The sequence below is a fragment of the Lycium barbarum genome, chromosome 3 (genome assembly GCF_019175385.1).
Source record: "Lycium barbarum isolate Lr01 chromosome 3, ASM1917538v2, whole genome shotgun sequence".
In the NCBI taxonomy this organism is placed as follows: Eukaryota; Viridiplantae; Streptophyta; class Magnoliopsida; order Solanales; family Solanaceae; genus Lycium; species Lycium barbarum.
In genome coordinates this window covers 132381834-132409192 of record NC_083339.1, presented here as the reverse complement: position 1 = coordinate 132409192, position 27359 = coordinate 132381834, and the positions used below count along the sequence as shown (strand labels likewise).

Sequence of the window (27359 nt, the reverse complement as noted above, 5' to 3'; positions counted from 1 at the left end):
CACGTGCAAGTTGTAGTAAAGGGCGATTTAAAACACGGACACAGCAAATCAGTCCTCCTCCTTCAACAACAAATTAGGGTTCCAAATTGAATTGATTCCACCAATGGCGTCTCATAATCACCTCGACGATGTAATTTCTAGGGTTTTCTTCTCTAATAGTAATTAGTAATTACTTGTATTTCACGTATACTATAATGTTGAAGAATTAACATTCGCTTTGGGGAATTGTCAGGACCTCGATTTTGGTGGAGATTTCGCCGCCAATAGGCCACGTTCAGGTTTTGCTCACCTTTGCTGCAAGTTTTATGCGTATATTTTCTTGCTTTTAACACTTTCAGACGTGATTTTAGGTACCAAAAGAAGCTTTGGAGACCTTGACGATGATGAAGACGATATTTTTGGCTCTAAAAAGGTGCTCCCCCCCCTTTTTTATTTTATATAAGTTTCATTACTCTTGTAGTTTCTTGTTATTCGATTTCTGTTACTATTTAGTGTTTCTTGTATTTCATCTATCGTATTATTTTGTTGTAGTTACTGTCCCTGTTTAAGAATGGTCTGTCATGGCTTCTTTGCTCCTGTTTTTTACCTTCTTTTCGAACTGCTTTGACTTGAGCCGAGGGTCTATCGAAAACAACCTCTGTACCTCCCAAGGTTGTTGTAAGTTTGTCTTGTATGCCATACTAGTAGAGCAATCATGATCCTAGGAGAAAAGAATAGTCAAAGTGCAGTTTGATGAATTGGAGATGGCGTTAATACCGCTTTGGTTTAGCCTGAGATGATTTTAATGTTGGATTTCTAAGTATTGATACTGACCATGAAACTGTCATTAAATTAATTTTCTTTGCCGCTGTGGAAAAATATAACTTTCCGGACTTGATTTACATGCTTGGAAGTTGGGTTGCCTTAGCTAGATTAGATGATAGCCTTGTGGTAGAGTGAAGTAAAGAGATTATGGCTTTCGAGAGAAAATGTTATGCAATTTCTTTGCAGTGTTGCTATTAATAGGATGTTGGTAAATGTACTCATCAAAAAGAGAAAGAAAAGATGTTAGTAAGTTGGTTACCCTAACTTGCTGAACTGTTAAGAATTTGTTTAAACGACCCAGAGATCCGCTGTTTCGGCTCTAAAACTTTGGGGATAATGGGCCTGCCCCTCTATGCTTCTCCCACTTAAATGCAAAACTTGGTGCAACAGTTGTTGAGAATTTTTCAATGTGAAGGATATGGTTAGCAATTTTATACACACTAGATTAGAAGAAGAAACAGAGAGACCGAGGAAAATTCAATAGGCTACATGGGTAGTTGGCTGCTCATAAGCACTCTCTTAGTTAAATTTATGTGACATGCTTCTTTTGGGACATTCAGGAATTGTTTAACATAATTAAGTGCACTTTTTGATACTGTCAAGGATCCAAATCCTTCAAGAATATTTAACTTTGACTGATGTATAAGTTTCTTTTCAAAACAACTTCTACCACTATCTTCCACAATTTCTCACATGATAGGTAGGTTGCTCTCTCAAGCCCAGTGATTAAACTAGACTAATAGGCGCCATAGGGACTATCAGCATCGTGGTCTTAAGTTAATATTTATCATTTACCTCTTTCTTTACTAGGGTAATTTGAAAGTAGAAGAAACAGCACCCGGTGCAGCGACAGGAATGATCTTGTCTCTTCGCGAGAGGTATGGTAATTGGACCCTTGTTGCATATTTGTGAACGTTTTTTGGATTTAATTCTTTATGTTTTGTCACTTTCTCACTTTCTTTTGTGCTTTTGTAGTCTTCAGGATTGTAAGGATACCCTAGCATCATGTCAGGTGTATATCATTTTACATTTTGTTTTTTGTTTTTCATGGTTATAACAATCTGTCATCCTCTTTTTCAACATTATGTAGTTTTGCTGTATGATTTTTATGTTTTTTCATATTTATGATCAGAGCCCAGAAATGTAGATGTTTTTTTTCTTCTGATTATGGTATTGGATTATCTTACTTTGCCTTGGTTAATATTCGATGTTTATATAGGGTTTTAATTAGAAGTAAGCGCATGTAGTGTCTTTTAGGGGAAGTTGTTTTGTATTTTCTTTGATACTTGAGTACTTCACTCAATTCATTCGTAAATTCATTTTAGATGCTTTCGTGATATAGGATAATATCTCTTTCTTCCTTTCCTTATCGGATAATAATATGCTTTCATTAACATGTGCACCCAAGGGTGTGGCGTGGCCTAGTGGTCAATGAAGTGAAGAACCATGAGGTCTCAGGTTCAAATCTCAGTAGAGACAAAAACACTAGGTAACTTCTTCCCATCTGTCCTAAGATTGATGGACAGAGTTACGTGGTACATGTTATTGGTGGGAGGTGGCAGGTATCTCATGAAATTAGTGAAGGTGTGCTCAAGCTGGCCCGGGCACCACCATTATAAAAAAAGAAGAAGATGCTTTGATTAACATGTTGCCTGGATAGTGATGATTTACTGACTACCTATCTTTCATCAGCATAAATAGGTCTGCCCTCTCCAACCTGCTCTTTTGAGTTGACTCGGCTACTCACACGTCCTTAAAATGTTAGGGGCTAAGATTTCTAATTTCACAGTTTTTAGTCTTCTTTTGATGTTTCCCGTTCCTTTCTTGATTCTTGTGCTAATACTAAATTGTTCAAGCTTTCTGTGGGGACTTTTTGGAACTGCACCACTTAATGGAGCCTGGATAGGCTGTTGAATGACCAAACTTTGATTGAAATATCTTAAACTAATTACTTAACTGTGTATATTTGTTTCAGACAGAACTTGAAGCTGCAAAATCTGAAATACAAAAGTGGCGCTCTGCGTTTGAAAAGGAGTCTTTCATACCTCCTGGCATGACACCTGGTATTGTACTTTGTCAGCATCTCTTTACTGTCACTATAATCATGTTCCTCTTCTTTTAGTCTTTTTTGATCTTCTTGTTTTCCCAGTTGCTTCTGTTTTGTTCAAGAATCATACATCATGAAAGAAAAATCATATTTTAATTCCCTCTGTCCCATTTGATATATGATATGGTTTTGAAAGGGTATGGAGTTTTTTTGGAAAAGTTTGACTTGTTTGTTAAAGTAATAGTAGACTACTGTGATGCTTCCACCATCACATCACTGCTTAAAGTGGAATTGTTTAAAATCCATCTTTTTCATTTCCGGAATCCTGTTCAACATTTGGGGTCACCCCTTAAATGGAAAGTTCTTTCATGTTAATTGAGATGGAGTAATTTTTTACAATGAAAAGAGTTAACTGTACTCTTTTTTGCAGAACCCAAATTTGTGGTCAGTTATCTTCAGAACCTCAGATCATCTGAGGAGTCATTGCGTGAACAGGTTTTGTTTTGATTATTCCTCTCTATTTGTTCACTGTTAATAAAATTATTGAATGTTTTTCTAATCATTATCTCATCTTTGCAATCTGTAGTTGGAAAGAGCAAAGAAAAAGGAGGCTGCATTTATTGTAACTTTTGCCAAAAGAGAGCAGGAGATAGCAGAGTTGAAGGTAAAGTTCTCCATGACCATCGAATGATAGATTGCATCTATTACATGGTTATAGTGAACAATCTTGTATACGATCTTTTTTTTGCTGCTATGTTAACAAAATTGGGCTGGATATTTAGAGAAACATGTTATAGTGTACGACGAAAGAAAAATATATGGAGCAAAAGAAAATGATTTCACTAAGAAATTGAGTTTGTTGAAAGTCATCTGAGTTGCCAGCTGTAAATTGTATTTTACTCTCAGAAAATGCGTTGTCTTTATGGTGTACAATGAAGTTTGCAACCTACATATTAGGGTAAACAAGCCTACTGCTAGTCAGCTAATCTTTCATTTTCAATTTTGTCAATTGAAGAGATCTGTGGTCTAATCAATACTTGCAATTATTATGACAAGACCATTGCATTGCCCTTATGTAAGAAGGCAATGGAATGTTGTTGCTGAATGTTGAGTGTGTTGTTTTCTAAATCCTTTTTGTAAAGCATAGAGTGTTGGGTGTTTTTCCTTTTATCTTTAGTTGCCTTTGTTTTAAAATGTATATGTCCAATTCATCGTTTTCTCCTTACTTTGTGCTGGTCAATTCTTTCTTCTTACTTTTTTTGGTAAATGTTTTAGTCTGCAGTTCGGGACCTTAGAGCTCAACTCAAGCCGCCATCTATGCAGGTAGTATTAGTATCTTTTCTCACTCATAGATTTGCTGTCTGCATGCTCTGGAGTATAAAGCCCGAAAAAAGGAGGGGGAGAGAGAGAGAGAGAGAGAGAGTGTGCGGTATTCCCTGCTGTTGTTCAATTTTTTTGGTTATTTTTTCCAGTTTTCCCTTTTAAAAAGGAGTTCTATGTGTTGTATGTTGCTAATTTTTTGTATCAGGCAGTAATTTGCTTGGTACAGGAGTAGCTTTTAGGAGTTCAATTAGACTTCGATTATGATGCCATTGGCTGCTGGTTGATGAGTTATGAGGAAGTTAAGCATTAAAGTTGAGTGTTGCAGAAATCTGAAGGGATATTCAAGTAGTTTGATGCATATTGCGGAACTGTCAACCGATGGAAGTCGGGTTCTGCTCTGCTTCCACCTGGATACCCTCCAAAAAAATAGACGTCGTGTTCCTATCTTGGGGTCATTGTTGAGGGTGGTAGTTTTTCTGCCATAAGTTAAATTAGTGATCCACTTTGTATCCCCGCCTCAATTTTTTTTTTTTTTAAATTGCATGCTAGCTTAGTTTTGTCAGCCAAAACCACGCCAGCACATTTTCGTGGGCTCCTGCATCTCAATTTTTAAACTTCCTTGTTCGTTCTGGTTCATTTGGTTGTTGCTATGCTAATTTTATGCCTTTTGCTTAAATAATAACATTGTTAGCTGGTGCACCGTGTTGCTTTGCTAATTCTAGTTACGGAATCTTACTTCTAACTCCAATCTAGTATCAACCTTATGCACGTATATTGGCCTGAGAATTTAGTCCCTTTGTTAACACTAGTGGTCTCAAGGCTTTAGAATCCCTCCAACAACAACATACCCAGTGAAATCCCACAATGTGGGGTCTGGGGAGGGTAAAGTGTACGCAGACCTTGCCCCTATCTCGGAAGATAGGGAGGCTGTTTCCGAAAGACTCTCGGCTCAAGAGAAAACACGACGAGAAAAGGTCAGATAAGCACAAGCAGTTCAAAGCAAAATGAAAACGAAACTAAAGAAAGCGAATAAGTCATGATAGAGCAGTCTGAAAAAAGGAAGCAGTAGCTACCACAGTTTTAGAATCCCTCCCAAGTCCCAATATACTCAGTATGCTAGAAAACTACATAGGATATTGTTAGGGCTGTAAATTGTAAGTTATTTGTTTGTGTGTGTGTGTTGGGGGGGGGGGGGGGGGCATTTGGCAAAGGTTGAAAGACTTGTTTCGCCCCTCATCCCTATGTTTCGAAGGTTGCAGTTGGCCCAAAGGGTTGGCTCGAAGCAGATTTTTCAGTCATAAATAAATTGTAAGTCAGCAAGGGGAGTTATTAATGGGAATGGTTTCATTTGTGTTTCTATTTTGTTGATGCAACTTGCAAGAAGCTTTTCGCTTCCAGACTAATGGTTGAAAGAAAACTGAAGGGTAAGAGCAGCATTTATCTGACATCAAACCTGCTAAAAACATAGAGCATCTTAGGAACTGCAAATGGTGGCCTGGACTTCTTACCTGCTTGAATCATTCTGCCTAACCCTAATTTAGATCCTACTAGCTGGGTTTTTTTTATTTTTTATTTATTCATAGGGGGAAGGGGATTACAACGTGGGGATTCGAATTCTCACCAACAAGATGAAAGTCCAGGTAGCCAACCAACTGAGCTACTAGATCCCTACTCTAGCTAGCTGGGTTTGGGGCTTTAATCTTTGCGAAAAGATTGAGTCCTCAGTGGTCACTTGTTCCTTACTATCTATACTACTCCCTCCGGTTCCAGATTTGCCCTTATTAAGTGACCAAATCCTATTACCTATTTAATTAGGGTAATTTAGTCAAATTGCCCTTTTTTGCCTAGGAGTTAGTATTTTCTTAAGGGGTGTGCAAATGACTAAGTGGACACTCTTTTTTAACCTGAGGGAGTACTAATTAAGGGACGGATTTATTTTTAATATAATTAACTTATGAAGCCCGCACTATTTTTCCAACTACACCCTCATAATCACACAATATCAAAAAACAGAGAAGATGCTAAAATTGTTATTGCATTTAATGGGTGGTGATTTCCTTGTAGTCAATTCTCCTTTGATTGGTATGCTCACACTCAACATCAGCATCATATTTCCCTCTCTCCTATTTTCTATTCCCCTATACTATTTTTCAAAGTTTATGTTTATTACTAGTTGAATTATGCTGGTGTTTATTCTTTATGTATTTTTTTTCTTTTTTCTTTGTTTCTCTTCTGAGAACAGCTCCATTTTCGCTGAATTAACCTTTCTACCTTTGCGTTCTGTCTTGCTAGAATATGTATCTGCATTGAGCTCTCTCTCTCTCTCTCTCTCACTCCCATTTTCCGGGAAATTTTCCGGGAAAATGTCATCTTACTTATAATCTCTTTGTTTACATTTTGCTCAGTTTCCTTATTCTTTTGGGGGTATATTAACAGGCACGGAAGCTATTACTAGATCCAGCTATTCATGAAGAGTTCACTAGACTGAAGGTAAGTTATCTGGACATTGATTTTAATTTCAAGCTGAAATGTCTGGAGAGGAGATTGATACACTTATTTAGTGGTTCAATAGAGGAGATTGAAACACTTACTAAGTTGTTCAATACTTTAACTTCATTGTACTTCCAAGTCTGTTTGATGGTTGGCTGGAATTCTTTATTTAATGGGGCAGGGCTCTGTTGGTGACGTAGTTCCAGGTTACCTTTTGAATTGCTCTATGAGCTCAGATGATGCATCCTGTTGCCAATGATAAAGCATGCTGGTGCTTAAAATTTTGGATGCTTTTCATGTGTAGTTTATTTGACCATTTCATTGTTCCTTCGTGGGCATGCTGACTCTGATTGCGTTCTTGCTTACACCTTTTCTTGTTTTGCAATGCCAGAATTTGGTCGAGGAGAAGGATAAGAAAGTGAAGGAGTTGCAAGATAACATTGCTGCAGTCAATTTTACCCCACAAAGCAAAATGGGCAAGATGCTAATGGCTAAATGTAGGACACTGCAGGAGGAAAATGAAGAGATTGGAAACCAGGCTAATGAAGGAAAGGTAATAAATGATTTTCTTAATCAGTGAAGTGTGTAATATATATATATATATATATATATATATATATTTTTTTTTTTTTTGGAGAAGGTAACATTGTAAAATATAAAAAATATTTTTAGTTGAAAACTGAATTTAGAGATGGAAGTGACTAGTCCATTCATAGGTTGCCTAGCTTACTTTTTCCAGGTTTGCTAAATTATGATGATTGTTTTGAAGGTGATAAATGTGAGATGTTACAGAAGTTCTATTTCTTTCTTTACTTGCAGATGCATGAATTAACAATGAAACTGGCTTTGCAGAAGTCTCAGAATGCTGAACTCAAAAGTCAATTTGAAGGTTAATGTTCTCTCAAATTGCTTTTTAGATACACCTCTGTTTTCCTTTTGGTTGGGCTAGGAATTTTCTGTTTGCTGCTAGTTTTTTTGTGATCGACTGGTCGGTTTGGTCCCACAGGTATTCTAGATATGATCAGCGCGATTGATAATATTGGTAAAGGATATTTAGATTCGCCTTAAATGTTGAAACTTTTGGTAATATTTGCGTAATACCCCTCTGGTTCATTTGACACTACATGAGTAAAGGCAGCCACTCATAGATTATAATTTTCTTTTTGTTAGGATTTTTTCGCTTCAGTAAGCAGTTGACAAAGAATTATACTACATGATTCTCATGCATATCTTCTCTGTACTCAGAAAGAAACCAGTTGCGGTCACCTGACTTGCGTGGTTACCATATATCTGCATGCCTTTATTCTTGTGCAGTGAAATCATGCTTTTACATGGAATTGAGTCATCATTATCAGAGAAACCTACACCATCAACTGAGAAACTGTTAATTCCTACACTGGTTCACTCATTAGCCTGCTCTTGCAAGAGCTCAGATATGTTTGTAGATCAAAGTAGTTTCTCTTGCCCTATGGAGCAACTGCTCTTTTGTATTAATGGTTCTTTATGCCTTCCTTGTCTTAGTTTCCATCTCTCTCCCCCCCCCCCCCCCCCCCCCCTTTTTTTGAATCTCTCACCTTGTAATTTCTGGTTTGTTCAATGGGCGGGAGTATTAAGTTCTGTGTATGTAATATATGCATTGATGGGTGAAAAGTAAGATCTTGCCAACCGTGTAGGTTAGTTCTGTTCAGAGAACATAATTTTTTGAAGTCAAAGCTGGTTAGTAGTGGATTGTAGTTATATATTTTCGAGGGGGAAAAAGAGTAACACGACATAACTAGGAAGCAAGCACCCTTGTTGCGTAAGGAATCCATGTTTGTGCTAGTTTTGTTATAGATCTTTCTTTACATGTGTTCATTTTACCTTCTAGCTCTCACTAACATTCCTTTTTGTCTGACCTAACTTGAGTTCTGCTGCTTTGCCATCGTTATTCAGAATGCAATGATGATTAAATTGATTTACTCACTTTCTAACAATTTTTATTCCCACTTGCAGGCCTGTGCAAGCAGATAGAGGGACTGACGAACGATGTGGAGAGATCAAACGAAATGGTGCTTTCACACAGTTTCCGTTCTTGTTTAGAGTGAGTCAGATATTAGGATGACTTTGAAAGATGTGGATTTTGACATTTTAATCGTATTTGTCCTAGGTACTACTCTTGCAAGATAAAATTGAAGAGAAGGATGAAACGATCAGTAAGCTGAAGGAAGAGCTTAATGAAAGAAACACTATTGTGGAGAAAACTGAATTAATTCCTGATAAAACTGCCAGTGATGAGAGAATGACAGCTACAGAAGCAGAGGCAGAGGCAGAGAATGAGTAGGCAAGCTTTTGGAATTGGACTAGTGTTATTTGTAAGGGAACATATCTTATTTTTCCTTTCCAAAAAAAAAAGGTTTGTTTGGTCATTGTGTTTGAGGCTTTACCTTCATGTATGAAGGTACTATTTATCCTTAAATGGTGCAACCATAAAGCAAGGCAGATGAAGCCGCAGACCTGGCAACAAGAGCTCTCAGTTCCAAATGCACTCGTAAAGCAACAAGGCACGACCATATATACTTAACTGACAAGCTGTGGCAGTCATACCAATGTACTTGTAACTGCAGTCCGTGTTCGATTCTGCAATCTATTTCCCATTTTCGCTTATGAAATGGTGTATTTAGTTCCCTATCCGCCTCAACAGCACCAATATGATCTACAGCGTCTTTTTTATTAGCATTAGAAAACGTAGAACATTTTCTCAATTATGAACTAGCCATTGATGTGTTATTGTGCGGAACTGTAAGCATTGTGTACTTGTAAAGTGTAGCCCGTCTAGCTGTGGCAAAGTGCATTGTTAAACTACACTGTTTTTTCCTCTTCGATTACGCGGTAAGCGCCAATTGTCGTACCAGTATATGGTTTTCATTATATTTATTTTGATATTTCGTAAGATGCTTAGAACTATTTTACTAACTGTATATCTTGATATATTTTGTAAGTTTCCAAAAATTAAATTCAAAATGTTAAATCAATTTTGAAGTATATGGACTTTTTTATTAATCGGAGTAACTTTACAACTAATTCTATCACAACATAGATGTCTAGTTTTATTCGGAACAAGATTATGGGCATATTTTTATTTTACTTCGACTAAGTCCAAGTAATATCAGGTAATCTGATCGTATAAACAGATATTTACAGTACCAGTGTTAAATAAATTGAATTAATGGTAACTTAAAAAGTAAATTAATTAATTTTCTATGACATGTGAAATACTTATAACTTAATGTTCGACAAATTGGCTTGTTTGTTGTGAGCTTAATAGAGCTTTTAACCTTTTTAAGTATGTTCTAGATTTTCGTTTTAGACCAAGTGAGTTATTGAAAGGCAACGAAAAAAAAAATGTTACGAAGAGGAATAACAAAATGATCACGTTCTATGTTTTTTCAGCAGTGACGATAGTCCGCTGATTAAGACATTACGTAAATGAACATTATAACGTCATCTTAAACGGACATTAAAAAGATATTTCAATTATTATTACATTGTTTACTATACTAGCATACATTCCGCGAGAAGTAGTTAGTTCAGGGAATGTGGTGGACGATGTAGGTCATTCTTCCCATTTTCGACAGGTAATCCGCACAGTTATTATGTTGCCTCAGAGTATGCATGACGGGGATACCAAGCTCGGAGAGGAGACGCCGACACTCCACTATCGGGGTGATTGTCTCCCACACTCAACAGCATCAAGGCGTCACTCGAATCGGTCTCGATAATGACCTTCTTCAAAGCTAGGGTCAAACCTACGGTTCTGCTGTAAGGCTCGACGTCGCTACCCTGCTAAGTCGGCCAAAGAATCCACCTCCACCTATCATCCCGTGCAACACCTCCAAACCCCGCTAACCCTGAGTTCGACATGAAACTTCCATCCGTGTTTATCTTAATGAACCCTGACGGTGGAAACTACCAACTAAAATGGATGGGCGCATCACTCTGTCGGGTGCTGATCGAACACGACAGATTTCACCACCATTTTCAAGTCTACTCTGCCAATTAGTAATCGTCGGGACGTAGATTGTCATGGTCTTAGTTATCAAAATGAGATGGCGATCAAAGTAATTGAAAATTAAATATCCAAAGTGCATTTAACAAGTCCTATAGAGTGACTTATTTATAGTGTTTTTCTTTAAGTATAATCCTCGTGGGATTAGGATTTCACACTCGTTTGTAGAATTCTTTTCCTATACTAATTAGGATTAAGTTTTTATTCTTTCCTCTTTTTGACATTGTATACGGTAAAAACCGGATGCGAGGCAAACCAGTGGAACGAGGAACTGGCGGAAGGAATGAGAATGTGCCGGATACTATTCGCCCTTGGCCGGGGTAACACTTGGGTCGGGGCTAAGCGAGGGCACCGACTGATCTGCCTTCTGCGTCATTGAAACGACCAAGCCCGGTGACCCGAGCATTCGTGGCCGTTGGTCCGTATAGCTATTGGTCCGAGTAACCATTGGTCCGTGCGGCCGTTGCACGCGAGCCACGCGCCAGTAGCGTCCTGTCATGGTCAACTACCCACCATGCGTGTGTCAGACGGCGCCGTCAGTCTAATCCCACCAAATTCGTGCAGAGCTGTCCTTATTACTATTATTTTATTAGTTCACATTGTATGAAACCCATGGAGGTCACATTATAAATAGGGCAAATCCCTCTCCTTTGTAAGGGTTGACTCCTTTACTTTCCAAGAACATTTATAATAAAAGAGTTCATATATACAATCTCTCTCTCAATATCTAATCCGGCCAAGGATACTTGTTTCCATTTATATTGTGTTTCTTCCGTCAAGTATTCAACATTGTTTATAAACATTTATATTCATAGCAAATTGTCATCATTAACCGTTTTATTGAAGAACCCTCATACACATATTTTCTCTATCGAATACACATCAAGACCCAAGCACATATCCTATACCCACTTACAAATTTAATTGATTATCCAAAATCGGGGTAAACAGTTTGGCGCCCACCGTGGGGCTAGGATAATAGTGGTCTTTGGTCTTGATTTCTACCATATTCATCAAAATAAAAAACGTCCCTGCCCGTCTCTGCGAAAACGGACTAAATGGCCGACATCGAACAATCCGGTCATGTCAATAACACCGAGATCGTGGCGGAAAACGAGGGAAGCGGACTACGGGGATTGCCAAACCCCGCTGACCCGAACCCCATCGATTCAAGAGAGGGATCAACCGGCAAAATACCGTGGATCAAGAGAATGCCGCCCTACCGGCCACTGATCCTCTAAACACTCACAATTCCGTTACATTGTCTCGGACTCAGGGCCGGAGAGAACCGGACGCACCAAACGACGGTGTTAACTTACGTTTAATTTTTGAGATGTTGCAGGAATAAAGAGCGGCAATCGCCGAGCAAGGAATAGCAATTGCCCAGCTGCAGAGCGGAAAAGATGAAGCAGGGCCGGAAAAGGCAAAGGGTACTGCCGGAACCGGAAGAAACGAGGCGCGAATGGTTGAGAGCGACGGCTCCGGAGCCGGCTCCTCTACCGAGGTTCTAAAGATGCTCGAAACTTTGGCGAAACGGGTGGACTCAACCGAAAAGAGGGTCGAGACATACAATTCCCGGGTGGACCAGATACCGAGGGCTCCGCCTTTGCTGAAGGGGCCGAATTCAAAAAGGTACATCCAAAGGCCTTTTCCTCCGAGTGCAGCCCCGAAACTGATCCCGAAGAGATTCAAAATGCCCGATATACAGAAGTATGACGGCACAACGGACCCGCACAAGAGCATATCCTATACCCACTTACAAATTTAATTGATTATCCAAAATCGGGGTAAACAGACATTTGTTTATTTGGTGGATTAGTCTCAAGTTTTAACACGTGGATTCTTCATTACTATTTTCACTAAAAGAATTACCGTGTTAGATAAATATTATATTATTTTCTTAAAAACTCTTCAGAATGCACCAAAACTGAAAAATACCCATGCGTACTCATAAACGAACACATGTAATTAACTAGTGCCAGAGAATCAAACGTTTTAGAGAATTTGAAGTTCTTCCGGTCTAAAACTAGAGTACAACACATTTGAATATCCATAAAGGATCTACTTGTGTAAAAAATAATTCCCCATTTTATAAAGACATGATTTCGTACAACCCAAAATCAAATCTAGGACAGTTATTTTTCTAATAATTTCTCCAACCACTGTTTATATGATATATAAAACGGAAAAGGGCCAAAATTACCCCTAAACTTTGAAAAATAGTTCACCCATGCCCTTCGTTATACTTTAAGGCCAATTATACCCTTACTGTTATACGTTGGGCCAAATATACCCTTCAGTATAACGGCGTGCCACGTGTCAAAATCTCAGTGGCCAACTCATTTCCCCTCTTTTATTTTTCATTCGGATGCCTACTCCTTCAGATCCGACCCAAATAACATATCATTACCCAAATAAACTCAAACCTAACCCGTATAACATATCTATAACTCTGCTCTCTCTCTCTCTAAACAAACGCAGACCACCTCTTCTACAGTAAATCACTTCCTTACCTCTCTCTACATCAAACCTAACTTCGTTTATGTCAAGATTTCTGTTGTCATGACTAAACTTCGTCCATTGTCTGCTACTGTTGTTATCTTCTTGTATTTTTAGTTTTCTAAGGTTTGTTGCGGATTCTCCGTTTTGTTAGTTGTTGTTTTTTTTGTGTTTAATATGTTTGGCATATGCTTTTTAATGTGGTCCCGAAATGGGTGGATATGGTTAAATAAGGTTTGCTTTTGAAGTTATGTTTTAGTGATTTTAGGTTTGGTTTCTGCTTTTGTAGGCTTGTGGGGTTGGTGGTCATCACTAAGTTTCGTCCATTGTCTGCTACTATTGTAATCTTCTTGTATTTTCAGTTTTTTCTAAGGTTTGTTGCGGATTGTTAGGTCTGAATTGTTGCACGTTTATTGTTTTGAAAATCTGGGGTTTTGCACAAAGTTAATCTATGTTGAATTTTGTGTAGTTATCTCAGTTACTCTAACCCCAACTTCAACCTTTTTGCGATTTTCAGTGTATTAGTTTTTGGGGTTATAGTGTAAGGCTTAAATCCACTAAAAATCGCAAAAAGGTTGAAGTTGGGGTTAGAGTAACTGAGATAACTACACAAAATTCAACATAGATTAACTTTGTGCAAAACCCCAGATTTTCAAAACAATAAACGTGCAACAATTCAGACCTAACAATCCACAACAAACCTTAGAAAAAACTGAAAATACAAGAAGATTACAATAGTAGCAGACAATGGACGAAGCTTAGTGATGACCACCAACCCCACAAGCCTACAAAAGCAGAAACCAAACCTAAAACCACTAAAACATAACTTCAAAAGCAAACCTTATTTAACCATATCCACCCATTTCAGGACCACATTAAAAAGCATATGCCAAACATATTAAACACAAAAAAAAAAAAAAAAACTAACAAAACAGAGAATCCGCAACAAACCTTAGAAAACTGAAAATACAAGAAGATAACAACAGTAGCAGACAATGGACGAAGTTTAGTCATGACAACAGAAATCTTGACATAAACGAAGTTAGGTTTGATGTAGAGAGAGGTAAGGCAGTGATTTACTGTAGAAGAGGTGGTCTGTGTTTTTTTAGAGAGAGAGAGAGCAGCGTTATAGATATGTTATACGGGTTAGGTTTGGGTTTATTTGGGTAATGATATGTTATTTGGGTCGGATCTGAAGGAGTAGGCATCCGGATGAAAAATAAAAGAGGGAAAATGAGTTGGCCACTGAGATTTTGACACGTGGCACGCCGTTATACTGAAGGGTATATTTGGCCCAAAGTATAACGGTAAGGGTATAATTAGCCCTAAAGTATAACGATGGACATCTATTTTTCAAAGTTCAAGGATAATTTTGACCCTTTTCCGTATATAAAAATGACAACTTTATCAAGTATGGGCTAACACATAGGTAACCCCTTAAACTTGTCAAGATATATCATTTAGACATTCGAACTACGCCCTATTTCAATTGAACACATGTACTCCTAATAAAGTTACCAATTAAACACTTTCTGTTCAAATTTAAAAAAAATTAAAAAAAATTGTGTGTTTTCATTCGTCTATTAGATAGTTAATATAACTCACATAAAATATATCATCTTCTTTATTTATACGCATTCGTCTCAATAAGCCGTAAAATCCCATTTTCTACTTCAGGTTTGTGCGTATAATTAAAGGAGGTGAGATATTTTATATGATTAACTTAACTATCTAATAGACGAATTAAAACACACACACAAAAAAAAAAAAAAATATTGAATCGGAAGTAGACAATTGAAACACTTTATTAGGAGTTGAGGTGTTCAATTGGAACAACGTTTAGTTTAAGTGTCTAAATGAAATATCTTGACAAGTTTAAGGGGCTGGCCATCAAAATATTGTACTTTAACCATATGGTGTTCTATAAAATATTGAAGCATATGTGTGATCAGTACAAAGGCAACAATAGTAAACTAAGCTGATTGAGCAGACAAGTGAAGCTAGGTTATTATATTCTATCAGACAGCCAACAAGCGGAATTACATCCCCCATTTATTTAGAACTGTACATGGTCTGCTTTCTTCTTTCATCGTTCCAGCCCAGTCCGGCAGAACCTTTGTTTCCCGTAGCCTGCAATGGTTCAATCAATCCCTTGTTGCTGCAGCCAAGTGTCTCCCCCTGTGCAAACAGCCAAGCCATCAGGTGACAATATCCCATAAGTAAATTTTCAAATTTGACTTAAGCAGTCTCATTACGAAGATCCTCTGTAGTCGTGAGGTGTAATAATCTTCATTATTAGACAGCCAAGAAATTACCCATAGAGATAATCGAATACTGTTCAAATATAGAAGGCTCGAACTTTTTCTTTTTAATAAAAAGATGGATAACTTAAAACTTAATACAACAACCTTGTAATGAATTGACAAGGAAAAAGTTCCCTTCACGCATGAGTGAAAAGATTGATGAGCAACTAGAGATGGGCGATAAATATGGAAGAAAGAATCAGAACAACAATATTCAGAGTTTTACAAGTCTAAGTAGGTCTGTACTTTCTTGAGATCCAAAGAGAAGGTATTCAAGATTATGTAAAACCTCCTCAGTGACACTTGTAGCTAACATTATAATTCTCGAAGTCGTGAAAATATTAAACTGTACCTCCTTCCAGCCCATGTTTTCCAAGATTCTTCTGGCATAGCTACCAGCTCCAAACGAATTGCTCAAGGATTCAGAAAGGGCTTCCTCTGGACCAGCAGTTGCATCCAAAGGAACAGAATCATCAGAGTTAGGTGAAATTTTTTGCCCTGGACCAACACCAAAACCGCCATGCAATGCTCTTCTTTCTGCAGCTCTATCCCTATACATATGGTCTCTGTCCTGCAATGACATAATCACACAACTTAGCAGATAGGTAAGAGATATTAGATCCTTGATTCCTTGTGCATGTCCATCTAAACAGGAGAAAGCATCTCTCCAGTAAAATTACAAATTTTTCTTATGAGCTATTCAATGGTGTTTCCAGTTACATGGTAAATTCTCCCAAACCCAAACAATAGCTCCTCTATCCAGGAGCTCAAAACGGCTCTTTCCCACTTTGTTCCCTTGGTGACTCGAAGATATAACTTTATGCTTGGAGGTGGAGGGTCCTTACCACTAGGCTGCCTCCCTTGTCTTTGATTGGTTATCTTACACCAATAAGTATGAAATCATCATCAATCCAAACCCAGCTCAGCAACTAGCACTATTGTCTCGATATTTCATTTTATGCTGTTTGTTAGCTGTACTGACATGTTCTTTTATCTTCATTTTTCAGCTGTGCTGGCCATCTAATACATTAGTACAATTGAAATACTTTTCCCAGTTAACAAAATTTCTAGTGCAGCAAATTATAGATTATTTCTTTTTGAAAAAGTTTTAACTCATTTTTTGAGCTTCAAGATAATAAATCTGCTATAGGACTCACCCTAATTGACTGTATATAGGAAATTCGTCCCAATGACCACATATCCAAATCATCTTTTAGTATAAAAGATGTATTAGTACTTGAAACATAAAGTGGATGTACAATACCCTTTCAGGCACACTGATCTCCAGTGGCAGAGACACATCCTCCTCTCCAGGGAGTCCAATGCTTATGGGTTTATCTCTTTCAGTGACTGGTGAGCACGTCTGGGTTTCTCTGTTGATTGACATTTGCGGAAAGCGCCAATCTTTCGTTGGGTTGGAAGAATCATAATTAGACAAAGAAGCCAAATATTTTGTGCTAGGATTTCTCAACCTGTACACCTGACCTGTAGGACGGAGACATTTTGAATGAATGCCAACAAGGATAGAAATTAGGGTGGCCAATGCCTTACCTAAAATTTCATATTCAAAATAAGAAAACAAACATCTTTCATGACAGCACATATAGTAGAATTTGTCTGTCCTTGAGGTTTTACAATTTGCTGATGCGCTGGATTGAATGAAATATGATTGAATCTGCATTGTCACTTCCTTTGGGTGCAAAGCTTATTTCATAATGCCAAAAAGAGTGATTGATGTTTCAGAAGAAGTTGGAAATCCCTATTCCTTCTAAGTTGGGCCTCATTACATCTCTTTTACTGTCTAGATATAGATACTGTAACTTACAGGACATCCTCTCAAATATGCATGTCTAATTTGGTAGTACTCTGAATTAGGCTGATCATGAATGAATGTGAATGCATACATGCTGATGACCGAAACATGAAAAGAAAGTATTTGTACATTTAGTTTTGCAGGGCAGCCACCAGAGAGGCACGAGTTGGCTCACACGTAACAAATAAAAAAGGGAAGTTTCTGGCACATGGAATGAAAAGATCACGGACTGAATAGATAGACATTAAAAGGGAATTACATGAATTCAGTTTTTTATAGTAGGTCACAACAGTTTAACAGGGGATTTTACTAACCTCAACTAAAAGGGACATGCTAACAATAACTGATCTGTGTAATCAAATAGGATGCAGAAATTTCCCTGTAAATGGAAGTTTGACAATGCAAACCTGATGAAACTCGTACCAGATCAAGATGGACTTCACATACTGGAGCCGTTTTAAGAAGATGGCCACTCGAGGGCATTGATGGATGCAGCTTAGCAGTGGGCTTCACCAGTCGTCCTACCAGCCTTGCCACCCTTCTTTTTCGACCTTTTCTGATCTTTTTAACCACTGACCAATCCCACAAATCAACAGCCCGAATATGTGACAGAGAATCTTCAAATGGTCGTTCAACTTGACCATACTGAGCTCGCCAGTTTTCTTCCTCTAAACAAATGCCTGTTCTGAGGAAACTTCAGTCAATTTCATGCATCCAGAACCATGAAAATGAAGAAATTTAAACTAAGATGCATATGTATTTAAAAATCCCCAAAATCCTCCTTCCCTTTCTTTTTCACTGAACTAGGAGCCTATTCCATTTGTTTCGTATGAGTTACATCATATAGAGGGATTCACGAGGTAGTCAACGAAAGAATTGCTTTAACTTAACTCCCTTTGTATTCGAACTACAAAAAAGAATATAAGAGAGAGAGAGAGAGCATCAATTTTTCCCTCAATATTGCTAAGAATGCCAAATACTTTTGCCATCTGTACTCTGAAAATGGACAGATTCACCAACATTAGTTCTCTCAAGTGACCCCAAAACATTTTATGAGGATTTCTCTGCAACATCTTAAATTTCAAAAACTACTATATCATTGGAGACCTACAAAGCAATTACTCCTCAATCTCACTAAGAGTTAAATCAATAGAATAAAATGCTAGATGAAAGAGGAAAAATAGGAATGAATTAACAATAGGCAAACTTTTGAGTTTTGACACGTCCATACGCTTTTCAGCTATGTTGCTCGGACTCTTCAAAAATGTCAACGGGTGCGTGTCGGATACTCCAAAAGTAGTGTATTTTTGGAGTATCCGACACGGGTGCGGCATCTAAAGTGAAGAGTCCGCGCAACTTAGCTTTTCAGCATCATTTCATCAACATTTCAACACTAATGCCAAGTGAGAAAAAAATTGTATAGCATACAGATATTATGAATGTTGAGTATCACAATCAATACTAACCTTCATCCATGTCATCATCAATTGGATCAGCAGAATCAGTCCAGTCATTTGCAATTGGATCAGCAGAATTTGTCCAGTCATCTGGTATCCATTCACCTTCCTCGAGTTCATATGTGATGCCATTCCCTGCACCGCCAAGGTAGAATGACTTGCAATGCAGTAGTTATAATCATAATTTGAGAAGAACAGAATAGTGAACCAACCAGCTTCTGACATATGTGTGTGATCTGTGTCATTTATTTCTGGAGCCACTGTTACGTCAGAAGTACTATTGGCAGCTTGAGTGGAGTAATTCGCCAGATAAAGTTCAATGAGAGTATCTTCGAGCCTGACAGTAGATGTATTACAGCAGTTGGGACAGAAAAATAACTACAAGAATAAAAATACCAGATAACTAAACACATTGCTTTACCACTCTGAGGGTGGTGGTGGGTTTTCTGGAAGCTTGCAATTTGTATCCTCCAACTGCTCTGCTTAGAGTGAAATACAAAGAGAAGGTAAGTGACAGTCAAGTGCAAATGACTTCTAAAGAGAAAAAAAAAAAAAGGATTATAACAACCAAATAGTTCTCTACTGAAAGGATGAAGCAATTTGAAGGACAGCTATTATACTCGGGGTGAAAACTGGTTGTGACAAAGGACGGATACCAAGAGGGATCAATAATGAGACAAATAAATAACAGAGAACTTTATGGATATCATAAGTGAAGAAATGCATGAATAAACATCTTACATCCATGATCCAACACTTATCACAAGTCAAACAGCTCAGCAAACCATGAATCAAAACTGATTGGATAATGACTCACCTAGTAATAATTCACAAGAAACTGCTGCTATTCATTCAACTCCAAAGTGGACATGAATAAGTATTTCACCAACTAGAATATCGGAAACAGAAGAATGATTCCTAGTAATGTCTCCACATTTATATATTTTAGATTACTTAACCCACCAAGTTACAGTGTTATGGGAGGACATGGATGGGAAATTGGCAAATTACATTTGGGACCCCGGCTAAGGAGCATGTGCACTACATGAAGATGCCAATATATAGAAGAAGATATATTCCATTAGGGCGACGCTGAGTCTTGTGTTATTTTCTTTGTTTAGTTTAGTAGAACTTTTTTTCTGCCCTTTTTTACTTTGCAGTTGGTTACTGAAGTTGATGAACAATCTGCTTGTAACTTCCTTTATTGATCGATCCAATGCTTTAGTTTGTTGCATACAACAAGAACTTCCAATGACCCGAAACAAAAAGGATAAGGTCTGAATAGAACTAAGAGGATGGTATATTTATTGCAGCAACAACTTCATCAAGAACACATAATATCATTTACGCATCCATAGACAGGCGGGTGAACTTATTTACCTTCAGAAAACTCGGTCGAATGTGGTTCCATTGTTTGAGCCACATTTTCACCTGAAATACTGATGTCTGCATCTTTGTTAGACTCCGCAGGCGCAATGCTCTCACAACTATTCATTTCACCACATCCATCCTGACATAGAATGATAAACGAATTCACAAACATATATCAACTAGGCCAACATTTGGATAGCGTAAATTGGAAGGCTTAGCAGAACAAATAGTTATTAAAATAACTGGGTTTACCCTGTGCGCACCCGAAGGGTAGCGGCTGCGGGTTCCCATGTCATAAAAAAAAAATAGTTATTAAAACAAATAAAGAAATAAAACGTTACCTGAAAGGACTCGATGGGAACATAAGTACCATTTTCGAATTTATAATAGAGTCCATCATTACAGCTGTAGTACCAACCTGCTTGAGGATCGTGATAAAATCCAGTGCTGCATAACAAGGCCACACCTTTTAGCTACAAAAGAAGGCGATAAATAACGATAGGTCTTGATTAATTAATTAATATAATTGCTGAAACAACTCAAAATTTTACGAAACTCGGCTTAACTTAAAGAGGTTAAATAAAATTAAAAACATTCAAGCCCTAATTTCAGAAGAGAAAATAATAGAAAAGGGGAAAGGGATTGGAGATTAAACACATAATAAATTGTTGAAGGATAAAAAGGGAAAAGAAAAGGCACCTGGCATGGTAGTAAAGCTGACAAGTTTCATCCCATACGAACTGATTTTCGGATTCTTCTTTCTCCTTTCCCGCCATCACTAAGCTCTCAAATATCGATTGACAAATTCTACTTGTTGTTGTAGAGGTTGCACAATCAATATGGTGTTAAGGATTAATTCATCAATTTTAATGCATTCATCTAGAAAATTATGGAGTACTAAATCTCCGTAAAATGTACACACACATGAATTTTAGTTGTAAGTTTTGTACTGACCAATACAGGACCAACAGGAAACGGAAAAGTATGAATACAGTACCTACATATGTTGTTTATGTGGACCCTCACCCGTTTCGTAAGATTCAGGAACTAAACTAGGGACTATGGGTGTGTTTGGGATGAATGGAAAATATTTTCTTGGAAAATAAGTGAGTTTTTTATTTATATTTTTGTATTTGATAAGTAAGTGAAAAAATTGTTTTCATAAGAATATTTATATATAATATAGCAAAATACTGTGGGGCTGGATGGGGGTGGGAATGGAGGTTCAGGGTGGCGGGAGAGGGATGGTCAAGGGTGCCAATTGCAGGCGTTGGGTAGGTGGGAGAAGACATTACAATGAAGTTAAAATGTTACTTATTATACAACTTGTCTTTTTTCACTTTTGAAAGTCATTTTTTCTCATTTTCAAGGTTTAAATGTTTTCTAAAAAAATTGACCAGCTCTGAAAAATATTTCTCCCCCTATCGAAACACACCTTACAACCCGTAATGTAAAGATGGAACTTTAAGGTCCGTGGAACAATTGGACTGATATTGCAGCAGTAGCCCAACCCAGCAACATAGTAGCTGAATTTGGATTAGGCCGCAAAATATGGGTCAATTCGCTGCAATGTCTGTTATTTTGGGGTGCTCTATAATTTTTGTCATTCGTCTAATGTCACGAGGTTTAGGATTTAAATTTTGACTCAATCAAAAAAAAAAAAAAAAACAGTAGCAAGGTAGAGTTTTCCATTCAAAATTCTGCCTGATGGCGAATCCAAACCTCTGCCGTGCGTTTTTTTTTTTTTTTAAACTGAGCTAGGGTTCGGAACCAGAACTTTGTGGTATTAGGCGAAGGCCAAAAATTAAAGACCACCAATTTGAGGGTCAAAAATTAAAGACCAGTGCTTTTGAAGGGCACTCCGCACAAAAAAATGCAAAATATGCAACGTTTACAATCCAGTTCCTATACTAGCACTCTCTCCATGTTCACTTTATTTTTCGTAGTTTAATTTGATATAATAAAACAAACTTAGACACAAAATTTAATAGAGATTTAAGATATTAATTTTGACTTATACATGGATTAGCGATGGTGAAAGATCTTTTTTCTATTTTATTTTATGTGATATTAACAAAAATATGACATATTTTTTATATTTGAAAATAATTAAGTTTTAATTTTTAATATTACCCTTAATTAAGGACGCACCTTTGCTTGTGATATATGACGGATATTGCTTTAGAATCTTATATACTACTAGTAGTTACTTAGAACTACTAGGGAAATAGGTCAAATAAGCGAGGACAAATTAAAGTATTTGGTTGTATATTTCCAGTAATTTAGGCGCTAGCTTTTTGTTTGGTTATAACACGAATAAAATCTTGAAAAGTTTGAAGTTGGACTATCTAATAGTACATGTATACTTCCTTTTCTCTCTCGAGGAACCATGCATGCCTTTGCTCCTGTGTTTTGACTTCACTTGATGATACAATAATTTCAGGAAAGGCAAAGGAACAAATTAAAAACTTGATGTTGCATTAGTAAACGCAATTAATTTAAATTGTTCTTTCTGTTAGCATCGAGGACTAGGCTAATATAGCTACTAGAAACATCTTTTCTTTATTTCGTACATTAAAAGCAAGTGATGTCCCATAGAATCATCCAGAGAAAACAACAAATGAAAGGAGATCTGGAAAGAACGGAAGAAATAAAAAAGAAAAGAACTTTGGTAATACTTTGCCCAAATTCACGTCATATCCATGAATATATTTTCCTGTTCAATGGTCTCCAAAACTGAAGCGGGGATAGTGTATGATGTTTGATTTAAGAAGTGTTGATGCAACTTATCTAGTTATCTTAGCTTAGGTATCTCAAAATTCACAATCTTCTGCCGAATAAAAATACTGTAGGCATACGCAATTAACTTCAAGGAAAATTGGTTCCATTTCTTGTTAAAGTCGAGAAGTTATGCGAAAAAAATGCAATACTAACAATTCTGGAAAAATATAAAATAACAATATTTGAAACCGAAAAACAGTTCACTGTAGAATATTCGGCTCATAATTTCCTTTAACCAACCGTGGCCAACCATAACCAGTGGTCAACTTTTTTTAAAGACTTTTTTCACTCCTACACACACTTCTGGAATGGGAGTGGGTGAGAGAAATCATCTATATATAGAGTTCTGTATAGAAGCATTGATCGTCACTTGTAACAATTAATTAACAAACTCTCAAATTAACCTTCGTCCTCCTCTTCAACTCCTATAGTAACCACTCCATTTCTAGACACTTCTTAAATACCTTTGTTTCTCTGTTTCCATGGCTCCAAGCTTGAACAAGAATGCTTCACAAGTAATGGCCAGCAGGGGCGGACCCATGTGTAAAGTTTGGGTGCTCCGGCACCCATTAAACTTAATCACGGAGTGTATAATTGTATAGAAAATATAAAGGAAACAGATATAAATAGTTAATAGAGCACCCCCGAACTCAAAATTCCTGAGTCCAGCACCCCCGAACTCAAAATCCTGGGTCCGCCTCTGATGGCCAGGCTAATAGATGATAACACAAAGCCTTTGTCCATCACCCTTGAAGGCACTGAGTTTTTAGCCAATGGTCATCCTATACTTACTCATGTCCCTGCTAAAATCATTGCCACTCCATCACCATTCATCTCCAAAGATTTTACAATCGGCTGCTTCGTCGGATTTGACTCCGACGGGGCCAGAAGCTGCCACGTGGTCCCTATAGGCAAGCTCAAGAACATAAGGTTCATGAGCATATTCAGGTTCAAAGTATGGTGGACCACACACTGGGTGGGCCAAAATGGCAGAGACATTCAACACGAGACACAAATGATAATACTAGACAAATCCGAAACGGCCGTCCTTATGTTTTGCTACTTCCAATTCTAGAAGGTTCCTTTAGAGCCTCATTCCAACCTGGACAGGATGATAATTTGGACATTTGCGTGGAAAGTGGATCAAGTAAAGCTCGTGAATCCAGGTTTCGGACTTGCATTTATATGCACGTAGGTGAGGAGCCGTACGAAATGGTGAAAAATGCTATGAAGATTACTAGATTACATTTAGGGACTTTTAAGTTGTTAGAAGAAAAATCTCCTCCAGGTATAGTTGATAAATTTGGTTGGTGCACTTGGGATGCTTTTTACCTTAAGGTAAATCCAAAAGGGGTAGGGGAAGGGGTTAAGGGCCTAGTAGAGAGTGGGTGCCTTCCAGGATTAGTCCTAATTGATGATGGGTGGCAATCAATTTGCCACGATGACGATGATCCAATAACTGATCAAGAAGGGATGAACAGGACTGCTGCTGGTGAACAGATGCCATGTAGGTTAATAAAATTTGAAGAGAATTACAAATTTAGGGACTATGAGAGTCATAAGGGAAAGGGGATGAGGGCATTTATTGAGGACCTAAAAGAGGTTTAAGAGTGTAGAACATGTATATGTGTGGCATGCACTGTGTGGGTACTGGGGCGGGATTAGGCCTAATGTGCCAAACATGCCAGATAGTAGGGTCATTAGTCCTAAGCTATCACAGGGTTTGCAGATGACTATGGAGGATTTGGCTGTGGACAAGATTGTGAACAATGGAGTTGGATTGGTCCCACCAGAGAAGGTGCACCAACTGTACGAAGGGTTGCACTCGCATCTTGAATCAGCTGGGATTGATGGAGTCAAGGTGGATGTTATTCACGTAAGTTCTCAAAAGTTCAATAATAAATATTGATCTTCTATTCTTTTTCTTTTTCGTTTCTATCTGCTTGACTAACGCTACAATGTTTATGATTCACATACTTGTCGATGCAGTTGCTGGAGATGTTATCAGAGGATTACGGAGGACGAGTGGAACTCGCTAAATCATACTACAATGCCTTAAACGCTTCAATAAGGAAACATTTTAAAGGGAATGGTGTGATTGCTAGCATGGAACATTGCAATGACTTTATGTACCTTGGGACAGAGACTATTTCTCTAGGACGCGTAGGTATGTCTCAAACATTTAAAAAGGGATTTATATAAACAAGACAAAAATACACAATCAGCGTATATTAACATGTTGTATCACATAAACTGTCTTATTTTTCAGTTCACTAATACTACTTTTGCAGGAGATGATTTTTGGTGCACTGATCCATCTGGTGATTATAATGGGACATTTTGGTTGCAAGGATGTCACATGGTACATTGTGCTTACAACAGTCTCTGGATGGGAAATTTCATCCAGCCTGATTGGGACATGTTCCAATCTACTCACCCTTGTGCTGAGTTTCATGCCGCCTCTCGAGCCATCTCAGGAGGACCTGTATATGTAAGCGACTCAGTGGGCAAACACAACTTCCAATTGCTGAAAACATTGGTCTTGCCCGATGGTTCCAGTCTCCGTTGTCAACATTAGGCACTGCCAACTAGAGATTGCCTGTTTGAAGACCCTTTACACGATGGCAAAACTATGCTTAAAATTTGGAACCTTAATAAAGTAAGCATTAATCTTAAGAATTTAATTCATGCCTTTTAACAATTTATTGATCAAAATTTTATCTTATTTTGTTATTTCTGGGTGTAATGGCTATAGTTTAGCGGAGTTCTTGGAGCATTTAATTGTCAAGGAGGAGGATGGTGCCCTGTTTTAAGGAAAAACAAAAGCACGAGTGAGTATTCAGTGGCAGTGACATGTTTGGTTAGTCCAAAAGATGTTGAATGGAGCAATGGAAGAAATCCAATTTCTGTGGAAGGAGTGAACATTTTCGCGGTGTACATGTATTGCCAGAAGAAGCTAAAGCTCTTGAAGTTGTCTGATAATGTGGAGATTACTCTTCAGCCATTCGACTATGAGCTGCTAACGGTAAGCCCTGTAGCAGTGTTGTTGGAAAAATCAGCACAGTTTGCGCCAATTGGATTGCTGAACATGCTCAATTCTGGTGGTGCAATTGACTCTCTTGTGTACAATGACGATGATAATGGTGAAAGTTCAGTACGAATAGGAGTGAAAGGGAGTGGTGAGATGAGGGTGTTCGCATCTGAGAAGCCGTTATGTTGTATGATTAACGGAGTCTCTGTTGATTTTAGTTACGAAGATCATATGGTCGTGGTTCAAGTTCCATGGTTTAATTCTTCAAGATTGGCTGAAATTAAGTATGTGTTCTGAGCTCTGATTTCTGAATTACACATTCCTGCCCCTTGTTGTAATTTTACTAAAATTTTGAAGATCTTTAAGTGTAAATTACGAGTTTAAATCATATTGTAATGCTCCATTATGCTTCCGTTTACTTTTCCATCCTTCATTTCTCCTGCTGAAAGCTTCAACCGTGGTAACATCATTATGAAATAGAGTTATCATTCATTTCCTTCTTTATGATGTTCCAAGCTCGAGCCAATTAGTAACTCATGGGGTAAATTTTGCAGAAACAAAAATTCCAACTACTAGAAGCACACTTATGATGATTAAAGATGCCACTTATGATTATATATTTAATTTTCTTCATTAATTTAAGCGCTTAATGGTAAAACTTTATTAGGAAAGTTAAAACTGGTACATACTCCACTTATTCAACACTTTTATCTGATGTATGGGGTCTCTTCTAATTAAACAACCTATTGTTTAATTACACATACTTCATAGAAGTTCATACAACCTAGATTAACTCGATTGCCAAATAAGTCCAAAACTTAAAAGAAAAAAGAAAAAAACTAGTATTTTTCAGAAACAACTTCCTTTGGGAAAATCAGTTTTTTTTTTTTACATTGCAAGGCCCAAGATCAGATACTCTCCTAGTCAAAATGGTCCAGTTCACAACTACAAACTCCATAAGCATCAGCATTTGTTGTTAAATTTGGCATGTATTTGCACATTTAGAAGTGAGAGGGAAGGCCTGTTTGTGACAAGCCCGTCAACTTCTTGAAGCGGTCTCATTTGTTCAAGCTTATTGAGTAAGAAATGGCTCATTGGACACACTAACAAAGCCCATAGTCTACAAAACAGCACAAGCTTTGCATGGACGAAATGGACAAGTTTCTGCATATACACTGTCTCTTATCACTTTGGGTTACGCTACTTAAAGTTGGATATTTTGAGCTTCATCAGCTAAGGAAACTTTGCTTAGCCTGCTGGGCAATATCTTAAGGAAAAGCATAAAACATTTAGATATAGGAAAAAAGTTGTGTGTCAAAAGTCTCTTTTTAGAGGCAAAGCAGCACTGAGTTTGTCTCTTTTTCTCTATGTAAAAATACAAGTCGATGAAAAGCA

The 27359-nt window shown here is 37.6% G+C and overlaps 3 protein-coding genes across 3 annotated transcripts; 2 read left to right on the top strand and 1 right to left on the bottom strand.

The window, feature by feature from the left end:
• LOC132632614 (FKBP12-interacting protein of 37 kDa) lies at positions 1 to 9554 on the top strand. The gene is made up of 15 exons (XM_060348605.1): positions 1 to 130; positions 233 to 278; positions 351 to 412; positions 1615 to 1682; positions 1780 to 1816; positions 2780 to 2867; positions 3282 to 3346; positions 3438 to 3515; positions 4127 to 4174; positions 6611 to 6664; positions 7056 to 7217; positions 7484 to 7553; positions 8657 to 8712; positions 8811 to 9015; positions 9102 to 9554. Exons 1-14 carry the CDS (start codon positions 104 to 106, stop codon positions 8982 to 8984), a joined length of 1035 nt encoding a protein of 344 aa, XP_060204588.1. The 5' UTR covers positions 1 to 103; the 3' UTR covers positions 8985 to 9015; positions 9102 to 9554.
• Positions 9555 to 14995: 5441 nt separating this feature from the next.
• Positions 14996 to 21484, bottom strand: LOC132632613 (uncharacterized). Its single transcript, XM_060348604.1, has 11 exons — positions 21150 to 21484; positions 20852 to 20959; positions 20494 to 20599; positions 20162 to 20291; positions 19203 to 19260; positions 18994 to 19118; positions 18791 to 18916; positions 17732 to 18004; positions 16776 to 16996; positions 15864 to 16082; positions 14996 to 15386 (listed from the first exon to the last, which is right to left on the bottom strand). The coding sequence occupies exons 2-11, from the start codon at positions 20926 to 20928 to the stop codon at positions 15261 to 15263; spliced, it is 1461 nt and encodes a 486-aa protein (XP_060204587.1). The 5' UTR covers positions 20929 to 20959; positions 21150 to 21484; the 3' UTR covers positions 14996 to 15260.
• A 1567-nt stretch (positions 21485 to 23051) lies between these two features.
• LOC132634206 (galactinol--sucrose galactosyltransferase-like) lies at positions 23052 to 26433 on the top strand. The gene is given in 6 exon segments (XM_060350495.1): positions 23052 to 23967; positions 23970 to 24534; positions 24536 to 24809; positions 24923 to 25100; positions 25225 to 25592; positions 25689 to 26433. Coding segments are annotated over 6 exon segments (2289 nt in total). The 5' UTR covers positions 23052 to 23636; the 3' UTR covers positions 26262 to 26433.
• Positions 26434 to 27359: the final 926 nt, after the last annotated feature.